At 40.9% G+C, this 13,205-nt stretch overlaps 1 protein-coding gene across 1 annotated transcript in view; it reads left to right on the top strand.

The window, feature by feature from the left end:
• Window positions 1-13,205, top strand: part of TRPM1 (transient receptor potential cation channel subfamily M member 1) — an 841,064-nt gene that overhangs the window by 643,337 nt on the left and 184,522 nt on the right. Inside the window, exon 22 of the mRNA XM_044078483.1 lies at window positions 7,700-7,844. Within this exon, the coding sequence (XP_043934418.1) occupies window positions 7,700-7,844 (145 nt within the window). The remainder of the gene's footprint in view (window positions 1-7,699; window positions 7,845-13,205) is intronic.

Raw genomic sequence — 13,205 nt, 5'->3', positions numbered from 1 at the left:
TATCCATACCTGGGAAATTGCCTCATTCACGTCTCTTCCATGCAAGAAATAGAAAGAGATGTAAGGGCCACCATGACATGCTTCAAGAATCTGGGACTGTCCTATAACTCTAAAAGTCTCACCTGCAGCCAGCAAGGCAATAACTGTTCTGTGAGTTCATCTGGATTTGAACAAGCAAGAAAGCTTTCCTGCCACCCCCCCCCCCCAAGAAGATCTTATTATTAACATAGTATTTCAGCAAGATTGCCAATTGCAGCACTTTTTCAGCCAATGGAATTCCTCATAGTCTTGGAGCACATGACCTCCTGCTTGCTGATGCATCCCTAGGCAAGACTGCACATGCAAACACTGCAGTGGTATCTCATAAATAGTTGATACAGTTGATACAACATGCATATTCCCTAGATGTCAGCATCTTTCTGCCTTGCATCAAGAAGGAACTGGTTTGGCGGATTGGGCAGATCTCTCTGAACCAGGGGTATCCTTCAAGGTGGAGCCAGAATCTCAGACTCTAACATCAGACTCATTGGACTTTGCATGGATAAAATGTGTTAGAGATCTGACAGTGCAGGGGACTTGGATAAGAGTTTAAGAAACAACACAATAAACAGTAAAGGGATGATAGCAATCATTCTAGCCATCACAGTATTCAAGCATAATTGGTAACAAGGATCCCTGTTTATCAGAAAAAACAATACCACAGTGATGTGCAGGCTAGTTATACTGGTGTGAGAACTTCCACAGGAGATGAGAACAACATTGAGGGTTAAAAACATCATTTTACTGAGCAATAGTCTAACAAACAGCCTAAGTAGTTCTTTGATGTAGTTCACAAGTGTGATGCACCAGAAATAGACTTTTTGCTTCTCCAGAAAACAGATAACTGAGCAAATATTGCACTGGGATATCCCCACCCAGGAGAGACCTGGACTACAGATGATTTTTTTTTCTTTTCCCTAATTGGGTCTATTTGTGCATGCTTTCTCTCCCATTCCCTTAATTACCAAGGTACTACAAAAGACCTGGGAGGAGAGGTCCAAAATTATCCTGATAGTACTTTTTCCCCATTCAACATCGGGTCCTCCTTCTGCTGATCCTAGCAAGGGAAGAACCACTCATGCTACCTCAACATGTAGACCACCTAACTCAGAACAGGGGGGGTGGTTGACCTTTCACCCAAATTTGCAAACTCCAAGGTTGGCAGCAAAGTTGAATTAGCATTCATCTATTTTAGGTAAAAGTTTTCTGTGGATGTGCCTCACAGTTAAGGGAGGTCAGAAAACACAAAACAATAAAATCTTATTTAGCAAAGTGGAAAAGATTCTCCTATTGGTGGTAAGACAAACGACAGGACCCAACTTCAGCACAGATGTCCATGGTCCTCATTTAACAGTCAGACCTTTTCAAAATAGGACTATGTTATGCCTCTGTTAAGGTACATAGGTTCATAGGTATGTACTAGGCTAATGGCCCTCGAGCCTTTACAAGCCTAGCCCATAGGATTACCCTGGCATCGTGCCACCCGACCTTAGTTCCCAGTGCCTCTGTTGAGTAGAGCCACTGGAGTGATCCCGTGGTGAATTTTCTATTTCGCATCCACTCATCAAGATGTCTCTTGAAGAGGGCCAGTGAGGTGCTCTGTTTGACATGTATAGGAAGTCTGTTCCATAACATGGGCAGTCTCTGGGTTATGAACCTGTCCCTCCAGCACATTCTGTTGATTGCAGTAATGAGGTTGAGGTATCTGGAGCTGTGGTATGGAGTGATTGGGATTTCTTTAGATGTACCATTTCTAACAGAGCTGGGTCAGACATGGCTTTGTAAGTCAAGCAAAGATCGGCTCTAAGTAGGCGATAAGAGACAGAGAATAGTTGGAGTTTTTTGAGTCTGTCCATATAGGACAAGTGTTTAAGGCCTAGGATCCTCTTTGTGAGGTACTTTTGCAATCTCTCCAGTTGTTGCAGGTGTCTAGTGAGGAACATGCCAAATGGGGCATTGTACTCAATGATTGGCCTAATGAGGGAAGAGTAAAGGGAGACAATGACCTCCTTCTTCCTGGATGCAAAACCCTTAGTAATGAGATGTGCCACATAGAAGGACTTTTCAAAAGAGAGGTTGCTGTCAACCTGTGTTCTCAGATCTCTTATAATGCCTTCTGTGTTCAGTGGACTACCATTGATGTGGTAATTCATGGGAACTGAGTTTTTCCCAAAGGGGATGACGACACATTTTTTGGCACTGAGCTTAAGGCCATGGTTCTGACACCAGTCGTTGGTCTCATTGAGGTCTTTTTGTAGGATGTCAGCATCACTTGGGGAGTTAATAATGATTCCCAACTTGTAATTATCTGTGAACTTTGTCAGCCAGAGTCTCTTCGTGTTGGCCTGGACTTCTGAGCCATAGATCCCAAACAGGAGAGGACACAATACTGATCCCTGTGGGACTCCACTCATGAGTGGTCAGCAGTCTGACTTGGAGTCAACTACGTTCACACTGTGGGCTCTCTCTGTGAGCCAATTTGCAACCCACCTGGTGATATAGGGGTTGATGCCTAGCTTAGTGAGTTTTTCTATGATTCCTGAGTGAGGAATTGTATCAAAGGCCTTGGCCAGATCAAGGTGGGCTGTATGACCCACCTTGCCTTCATCCACAGCTTTGAGGACTGACTCAAAGAAGTCGACCAAGTTGAGCAGGCATGATCTACCCTTCACAAAACCAAACTGTATGGGATCCAGAGTTTGGAGGTTTCCTCTATCCTTGTTTATTAGGTCCATGATGATGCCTTCCTTAGCTTTGCATATCAGACTTGTCAGGGTAATGGGGCGATAGTTCCTAGGGTATGTAGTTGCTCCTCCTTTGTGGAGAGGGGTGACTCTAGCAGTGCACCATTTGGTAGGGACAAAGCCTGAGGTGAGGCTGTGATTGAACAGGGCACACAGGTGAGGTGCCAGTTCACTCTGTAGTTCATGTAGAATACAGCCAGGGATATTGCCAGGTCCCATAGAAGCTGTATTCTTGGTCTTGGACAGTGCTGTTTTAACCTGTGCAGCAGTAATAGTGGGTGCCTGGCAATCTACTGGTATTGTGATTGGTCCTTGGGGGGAGAGGGGTTAATTTGGCACTGAATCTGTCAGCCAGTATATTGGCAATATTTGTTGGCTTGGTATTGGAGGTACTATTGTGCAGTAGCTCCAAGAAAATCTGGGTATTGCCATGGAGATTCTTTATACAACTATAGAAGGCCTTGTGGTTGTCTTTACTATCTGCTGCAATTCTGTTTTCATAGCTAGCTTTAGAATATTTGATGAGGGATCTCAACTTTTTATTGCGGCTGATAAGGAGGTTTTTCCAGTCTTGGGACCTCACCTTATTCTGCATCAGTTTCTCCCTTCTGTTGTAGAGTTTGTTTATGGCAGGGGACCACCAGATTGGCTTGCTTTTTTGGAGGAGAGCATCTTGGTTCTATTGGGTATGGCGAGAGCCATGCATTTGTGTACGTGTTTGTACAGTGCATTGGTGTATGATTTGGCAGTCATGCAACTGTTCTCCCTTTGCATGGGTGCCGTGAAGTTAGCCACCTCCATTTTTAGGAGCTCAAAGCTAGCTTTGGAGAAGTTTTTTCATGGTGGTTACCTTTGCGGGGGGAGGGATGTGGATTTCCAAGGTGACCAGTTTGTGGTCAGATCTAACCAGGGAGGAGTTGACTACTGGTGTAGAACAACAGTCGCTCATGTTAGTAATGACCAGGTCATGGATGCTGCTACCTCTAGTGGGGGTAAGAACGAGCTGGTCCAGAGCATTGGAATTAATGAATTCCAGGAAACATTGGGCAAGTGTATTGGTACATGAGTAGTTTTCTCAGTTAATGGAAGGGTAGTTAAAGTCGCCCAGTATGAGAGTGTTAGGTTGGACCCTAATATTCTCCAGGGTGCTCAGGAATGTGGAGTGTGAGTCTTGGGACATGGTTTGGGACTTATAACAGGCTACGACCTGAATCGCTGTCTTACCCAATCAGCAATTTCTGCTTGTCTGTCATTTGAGCTCTCATTTTTCTGCTAGTTGCCAAAGAAACAGTTCCTAAAATGGGATCTGCATCTGAGGCCCCCCAGAATTAAATTATAACACCTTGTTACCTTAATTTCATGTGAGAAATGATAACTCCCCCCTCCCTTTCAGCAGCTGCTTCTTCTCCCATCAAGTTTCTATCCTAGAAGACTGCCATTCTATTGGGTCTATATCAGAACATCGAAGTATTAAAACTTCGAATGTTCTGATATCAAACACTATTCAGCAAATGCTAAGAATAGCGAAGCTGCAGAACAGCAAATTCTTTCCTCGGGAAAGAATTTGGTTGGCCGTTTCTGTGGCTTCGCTATTCTTAGTGCTGTGGTGGAAAGTTACGGGTTGGGTTCAGGTAAGTGTGCGATTGTTTGTACATTAGGGTTAGGGGCGGTTTAAGTGAGTTAGGGTTAGGGCGTGGGTTAGGTGAGTGTGCGATAGTGACGGACCTTAGGGTTAGGGTTTGGGTTAAGGTAAGTGGGTAGATAGTAGTGTATGTTTAGTTTAGTGTAGCATTAGATGTAGGAATTTAAGTGTATGTGTGTGGTTGCTGCTTGTATGATGTGCTTGTGTTGTGTGTATGTGTTTTGGTGCAGTGAATTGTTTCTATGGGAAAACATTTGCTGTTGTGAATGTTCGATATTTTCATGTTTAGATGTTTTGGGGCTGATGAAATAGCGTTCGCTATTTTCATCTTTCGATAACGTGATATAAATGCGTTCTATTCACCCTGACCTCAGCCCACCAGATCTTCAATATTGCAAGCTCTTGTATCCAGGGAACCCCTTTCGAGTGCTCCACAAGGGCAAGGTCATCTTGTGTACCAATCCCTCCTTCATGCCAAAAGTGGTTATAGAACTTTCTATAAATCAAATCATTCATTTGCAAGCATTTCTTTTACCACAGAACAAGAAAAAGAGAATCTTTCATCCCTAGATGTACACACACAGTTGAGTTTTGATTTGGACAGGACTGTGCAATTCTGAAAGTTTGATCACCTCTGTATAGCCTTTGCAAATGAAAGAGAGAGGAAAAGTTAGCCAGTAAGCAAACATTTTCTAAATAGATTGTCCATTCAGTTATATCCTGTTACAATAACTAAGGGGAAACAAATTCCTGGCACTGGGAGAGCCAACACCATTAAGGTAGTGGCTACAACTACAGATTTCTGTTTAATATCACAGACCATTCCAGAAGCAGCTGCCATACCTTTGTGAAGCACTACAACTTAGATAGCATCTCTAGAGCTAGGGACAGGTTTTGACACAGTTATCTTGCAGTTCTTGCAGTCTACTGGCTATAGTTACCCTCTTGTTCATAAGCACTGAGAATCCTCCCAAGAGTTAGTACTACAACAATGAACTACAAAGAACATAGCACAGTTGTGTAAGAAATTGCCATAAATGTAGATTCTCAGGTAGATTAACTGCTGCAGTAGAAGTTCCCTCCCTCAATCCCCTCTTATTTTCCTTATTCTTTAGGCTGGGGTAGGTATCTCGGGTACATTTCCCTCCCTCTCTTTTATGGATTAAGTGTCATCCCTCCAAAAGGTAAGTTGTCCTGGTTCTTCAACACATGCTTGAGTAACATATGCTCAAAGACCACTGTCATGATGTCAGGACCTCAAATGTCTTGCAGCAACTTTCCCAAATGCATCATTTAAGTTCAAGCAGGGTATCTGCGACACTCATAAGGAGTAAGTGGGAAGGAGTGGAGTGTAGATTAGGGCAGCGATAAGATAAGGAATTGGGTTTAGGTTCATAGGTTCATAGGTTCATACTAGGCTATCTGCCCGAGGGCATTTACAAGCCTAGCCCATCGTTTTGTGGCTTACGCCACCCCTTTAGTATGGGGAACTATACCCATTATTTTGCTGTGCCTCTGTCGAGCAGTGACACTGAGGTAATCCCTGGGGTATATCTGCGATCTCCCATCCATTGGTCAAGATTTCTCTTGAACAAGGCCAGCGAGGTGCTCTGCCTCACATGTACCGGGATTTTGTTCCACAGCATAGGGAGTCTTTGGGTGATGAATCTATCCCTCCAGCACGTCCTATTAATAGCTGTGTCGAGGTTTAAGTCTCCGCCCTTGTGGCTCTGATGGATCTAGATTTTTTGAGGTGAAGCATATTCATCAAATCTGGGTTTGACATGGCCTTGTATGTTAGGCAAAGGTCACCTCTGAGCAAGCGTGGCGACTGAATAGAGCTGGAGTTCTTTCAGTCGGGCAGCATAGGACAGATTTTTGAGACCCTTTATCCTTTTGGTGAGGAACTTTTGTGGCCTCTCCAGCTGCTGCAAGTGACGGGTCAGATACATTCCGAATGGGGCATTGTACTCAATCATTGGTCTGATGAGTGATGAGTATAGGGAGACTATGACCTCCCTTGATCTAGATGAGAATCCCTTCATGATAAGGTGGGCAATGTAGAAGGTCTTCCTGACTACTTTAGCTACATGGGTGTCGAATGACAGACTACTATCAACCTGGGTCCCCAGGTCCCTGATAACTTCTTCTGTACTCAGTGGATTGCCACCTATTTGGTAGCTAGGGGTAACCTTTTTTTTTCCCGAAGGGTATGACTATGCATTTTTTGGCATTTAACTTTAGGCAGAGAGGAGTTTTATAGTTAGGGATCAGGATGAGAGTTTTAGGTTTTGAAGGTGGGGTTAGGGTGGGAGAGAGGGAAGGGAATTTTAGGGTTAGAGAGCTGGAAGGAAGTCTTAAGGTTAGGAAGAGGGAGGAGAGTTTTAGGGTGAGGGAGTGATCAGGGAATTTGGATTTAGGGAGGAGGTGGTTGGAGTTTTAGAGTAAGGGAGTGAAGTCTCAGGTTAGGAACTGGGTGGGAGTTTTAAGGTTAAAGTTAGGGCTCTGGTAGGACTATACAGTTTTATAGTATTGGGTTTTAGGAGAGCTAAGTAGTTATGGGAAATCGGGCTAATGAAAATTGTAGCTCTTGCTTTTTTAAGTAAGTTGCAGCAAGAGTGTAAGAAGGTATTAGCACGCAAGCACTTAGATCCTTCTGTCCCTGCATGTGAAGGCTTGGGAGGGGGGCTTTTGATTATTCTTTTCCACCTAGAATGGGTCATGTTCTGACTACCAGAAAGTATTTTTTCCTGAAACTGCTAGGGATAAGAAAGACCTCAAGATGGCAAGAGCCAGTGATCCTTTATACCACTGACACCTTGACATCAATAGGGGTTGGAGTCTGCTAGGTCTGGAATGGGAAGGTGAAAGCAATAGTATTCAGGCCAGCCTTCAGGCTTCTGCAGGTGACACTGAATATACCTGGCTAGGTATATTCAGGCCTCTGCAGGTGACACTGAATATACCTGCCCATCTACAGTTATGGTAAGTTCCTACAGAACCTTATTACATAGATTTATTTGTGAATAAATGTCTACCTATCTTAGTTCAGGCTGAATTCAAGAAAGTAGTAACAAAAGTTTCTCAGATTTCCAGAAAAATTATAGTAATGTACAGGTTATAGGTTACCTTTTATTGTTGTATAAATGTTGTTGTTTGTTGAATAAACAGAATAACAGACAAAGATTTGATATTACATAATGTACATAGATTACTATCAATGCATTTTAATGCAAAAGTAAATGTATCTGTAACTTGAGTTATATTCCCCCAGCTCCCTGTGGTGATAACTTATATGATGAAGATGGAAAGCGTCTCCCTCCTTGTATTCCTGGGGCCTGGCTTACACCAGCTATTATGGCTTGTTACCTTCTTGTAGCAAATATTCTTCTGGTGAACCTGCTGATTGCTGTGTTTAAGTAAGTAATCTGGTAGAATACTGTGTCACTATAAATTAACTGAATGACAGAATAATGTTATTACAAAATCTGATAACTTAGTCCCATCATTTGTGTGACCATCACTTTCCAAAGGTTAATTGTTATGAATATATATTTAAAAAAAACTGGCATAGGTAAACAGAACTAAAAGTTATGAGTTAGTTTTAAGTGAATCAGAAACCATAAATGACTAATCCATACTTTTCTAAAGTTATGCAGAATGCTGGAGGCTGTCTATAACATTATTATTATACCATGACCCCCCATTAATATTCCAAAACATGCACGCTGATTGGCCAGCGTGCACATTGTAAATCGACTTATACTAATGGAAAAGGTCCGTCGCCGGACTTTTCCATTAGTATAAGTCTTTAAAACACTGTCTCGCTATGTTAAAAGAGTTTAACATAGCGAGACAGGTTTAGAAAAAGCAACGGAGATCTCCGTTGCTTTTTTTAAAGCTGTCTCGCTATGTTAAACTCCTTTAACATAGCAACACTGTGTAAAAAGCAACGGAGATCTTGCTTTCTCCATTGCTTTTTCTTAAACCTGTCTGCTATGTTAAATGGGTTTAACATATGAGACAGTTTTAAAATAAGCAACGGAGATCTCCATTGCTTATTTTAAAGCTGTCTCGCTATGTTAAACCCATTTAACATAGCGAGACAGGTTAAAGCAACGGAGAAAGCAAGATCTCCGTTTTACTGTTCGCTATGTTAAATGGGTTTAACTTAGCGAAACAGCTTTAAAATAAGCAACGGACATCTCCGTTGCTTATTTTAAAGCTGTCTCGCTATGTTAAACTCATTTAACATAGCGAAACAGTAAAAAGCAATACAGATATTGCATTCTCCGTTGCTTTTGGCCACAGCTCTGATGTACTGCGTAGGCATGCGCAGTATATCAGAACTGCCGCGGATACCAGACAGCTGCGGAAGGGCAGCAAAGAGGCATTATACAATGCCATTATTTAAGAAAAGTAATTATTTCTTTTCTTAAATAATGTCATAGTATAATAGCAATAACCCACTTCTGGGTGTGGGTAATGCGGGATTTACCCACGGTTGTCTTTGTTTGGTCCCTCGGGCTTCACCCTCAGGACCAAACCACGCCAACCGTGGGTAAATCCCGCATTACCCGCACCCAGGCGTGGGTTATTGCTATAATAACAGCTGCACATCTCTATACTTTTATATTGTTGGTGTAGAAAATCATAAAATCATGTGAGAAGAGGGTAGACAAAAAAGAGCAACACAGAGTGAAAGAGAGAGAGAATGGAAGAAACAGAAGGAAAGAAGAGGAACTGTAAGGAAAAGAAAATGGAAAAATAAACAGATAAACTAGAAAAATCTATATGAAAATAAGGCTGAAGTTTGGAAATCCCTAAGCAAACACATTCTCTGTTTTAACTTTACATCTAGAGAAATGTCTTCCTTATCAAATAATTATATTATTATTTTTTAAATTTACTTAAAGCATAACAAGAAGAATTAAAACAAACCTCAGATAAAAACAAACCAACAACAGCATGCATTCTCTTTTAACTGTCTTGCTTTGCTTACAACAAATGAACGAACGGTTGTGATACAAAAAATACTTCAAATGTTAAGCATTACACTTTTCTTTCCAACACATCCCTTTAATTAAATTCACATAGCAAAGAAATTGGGATAGAATGAAACACTTCAAATGCTAAGCATTACACTTTTCTCACTAACACATCCCTTTCATTAAATCACCACAACAGATGTGAAACATTATTTTGTTGTGTGTGCACGTTCAGAGGTAATACATGTGACATTCATTTCAAGGAGACTAGGATGTCCACTCTGCCTTCATATTCACAGCTCTGACATAAATAAAATTGTCTATTCACAAGTGTCTCTTCAGCATTTGTAAAGTCATTGTTTTCATGTGGTGTTAACCGATTTAATGACTTATTTCTGTTCCACAACTCTGACTGCAGGTTTGGTAGAATAACACTATCAAGCAGGAAAATCATTTTAAATTGTGTTTCCCCATTATAAGCCAAAGAAGTGAGTCTGTTTACAAACTGAAAGCAGTAGCAGTTTCCTAACCTCTGAAGTAAATGAAAATTACTCAATTATGCATGGGGGGGGGGCAACCAAGTCTGTAATTCTCCACCCAACCCTTCTAACGTTAGAGTTAAATCTGACCACTGCAATAATCTTGACAAACCACAATGACCGAGCTCAAAATGTATGGCAGGCTCAGCTACAGGCACAGTGCAGAGCTATTTTTTTTCTAAAAGTCAAAGGCATGCTGACAAACATGAATCAGCCATCTTCACTGCACTATTTACCTGCTGGGAAACTAGATTTCATTCAGGTACAACAATCAGCAGTGGTCCTATGCATGTACTTAGAATCACTGACCCCTGTGAAATGGTCTCTTTCATTTTCATCATTTCACAAAGACAGTCAAATAGAATAAAAGGCATCCTTAAACAAATAACTTTTTAACACAGTAAAATCTGTTTGCCTGGTACTTGCCACAGCAGAAATGGGTAAGGGTGGGGAAGAACTGTGGGTAGAACTCCAGTATTTGCTCATTCTGCATTATTTAGATAAGCATAGAGAACACATGATGGACCAGTATGCCTGCTTCTGCCGACAAAATTCTATGTTTCTGTGGCGAGGGTTTAATTAACTGAACTAATTACAGAGTAAATGATTCCAAAAACAGAAGGCTCTGTGGATTTGTTTGGACAACAGAAACTATTTTGAGAAGCAGTACAGTCTCCACAGAATCCCAAAAACAGTACCAGGGAACTAAAAGAGGTTAAAAGTTTTACTGAATACAACTGTGCAGTTTACACTTTCTTATACCATTACTAGTGAGACATATATTATTACGTCATGACATTTCAATACCCACCAGATTTTCTCTCCTGCTTTTTCAGCTGCACCTTAGAACTCTTTAAATTATAATAGTTACAATGCTACTAATATCAGTTTGTGCACATCATACAGATGTTTGAGTGCAAACCAACTTGGTATCAACAAACAGCTGAGTTTATTCCAAAGAATTTTGTGCATGACGCCATGCAATATAGCTTTGTATTAGGTACTGATTCCATGATTTGTCTTCCTTATACCTGCACTATGACTGCTATTTAGACTGGATGGATTTTTACAATAATTTATTTTTTTATTTTGTTTTATTTTGCTATAGTGGTATAATATTGGAACCTGTGCATGCCTAATTGCTAACTCTCCTCGACCATGCTAAAGTCACACACACACACACACACACATATATATATATATATATATATATATATATATATATATATATATATATATATTACTATAAACTTACATTATTTTAATTATGAGCCGCTTAGCTGTTCTTTATCACCACAGTTTTTATCATTGACCACAGTGAAATGTCTGACAGCTTTAAAAAGCAGGGCTCAAACAGTCATTATGTATCTAGCTCTCATTTATAATTAGTCTCTGTATCTAAAACGCACTGCTAAGTGAACAAAATGTATCTGGTGGATGGGTGGAGGGAAGAAAGTGTACAGTATTTCTACAGCTACCTGTTCTATTTCACTGTATTATACATATGACAAGAAAACAGAGATGTGTGGCTCCAGCACTGACTCAATGAAGACAATAAAATGACTGTACTTAGAGCATATGTCAAAAATGAACATATAACTGCATTAACTTATTCAACCTCCTATGACCACACAGCAACCATTAGCCTTTCCTTGGCTTATACCACCCACTGGTATCTGAAGGCCACATCAGTGTTAACCAATTACATAAACAAACAGAAAAAAAAATTAAAAAAATACTTCAGATAGATACATCTGACTGTTTGTTAATTACAACACATTTGAAGAAAACAGGAATAAAATAGCCTAAAAGCTATTGAAAAAAGCACAAATGAAACCTTTCCTCATTGTAACAAAGAGAACATGCCAGCTTGTACATCAGCCCTTGAAATGACAGCTTAGCTGGCACAATACCTTTACAGATGTCTGCTACAGATAAGGTTCATGTATGCAACAAACCTTAGACATATGAATCAATGTTACGTGAAGAATGTAAAATATCATAAACAGATTTATTCTCTCTCTCACTTTGGTGAAATCCTCTCAGCAAGTGTAGTTTAATGTCCAGCCATGTAATAAGATTGATAAGTAGCTGGCAGCTTCAGAATCATCATCATCTTCATCACCATTCACCCCATTTTCACCTTTTTCTACACAGGCTCAAGCTGTTGCATCAACAGTCATCACCTCTCTCAGTTCAGTGCCACTCTCCTTACTTCTTCAACAGTCATGCCTGGCTATCATAAGTCTTTCTCACAGTCTGTTCATCTCTTTTCTGCTAGCATTTTGCCTGTCTGCCCTAAATCTTTATCAGATTGTCTTCTGCTTTCCTGCATGTGCCATTTTCTGCAACTGCAGCTACTTTGGTTTTTGCTCTGATGTCCTCATTTCTTCATCTGTCCCACAATGCACATACTATAACCCATCTCAGGCACTTCATCTCCATCACCTCTAGCGTCCTCAACTGCTTTGCCTTCACTACCCAGGTTTTTGTAACTTACAGAAGCACTGATCATACCACTGTTTTATACACCTTGCTTTTCAACTTCTTTGGCATTCTTCTGTCACACACTACTCCTGAAACTCTGTCAGTCATCTGCAGCCTCACTGACTCTGGCTTTGACCTCCTCATTCGGACTTACTTTCTACTTAACCACCCCTCCCAGATACCTGAAGTTGTTAACCCATTCCACTATTTTCTCATCTATTTCTATTTACCGTAACAATAAATTCCTTACCGCTGAAGCCAAGATTACTCTCTCTCTCTTATCTACCTTCTACTCAGTCTAATGTACAATTCTCATATTCTCACAAATCTTAACTCAGTACTCCTGACCAAACTTGAATCTACCTAAAACAAAGTAGCTAGATTTGCTCCCCAACAAACCTACAAATCCCATCACTGTCTCTCTCTAAAACACCTAAATTGGCTTTAATTACCCCACCAGCTTCTTCTCTCTCAGCTACAGATAATCCATTCTATCCTATACCAGCCTTACTACTGCCCAGCACTATCCCCTCTCATCTCCCATTATTCTCCCTCCAGACCTCTCTGAAGCTCTAACCAAGACCTACTACAAATCTACAAACCCAAGTCTAAATTTGGACGCAACATGTACAGCTATCACCCCACTATTGCCTGGAATAGGCTCCCACTAGAAATCAGGACCCTTACACATCCTGAACAATTTAGGACAGCCACCAAAGAGCACTTTAAAAGTCACTAGTCCTGCCAATGCACTCTCCCTCCTTAA

Source organism: Protopterus annectens, chromosome 7.part1 (genome assembly GCF_019279795.1).
Source record: "Protopterus annectens isolate FY-2018-M chromosome 7.part1, PAN1.0, whole genome shotgun sequence".
Classification (NCBI taxonomy): Eukaryota; Metazoa; Chordata; order Ceratodontiformes; family Protopteridae; genus Protopterus; species Protopterus annectens.
The sequence above is the reverse complement of the archived record's forward strand: the minus strand, read 5'-3'. Positions and strand labels throughout refer to the sequence as shown.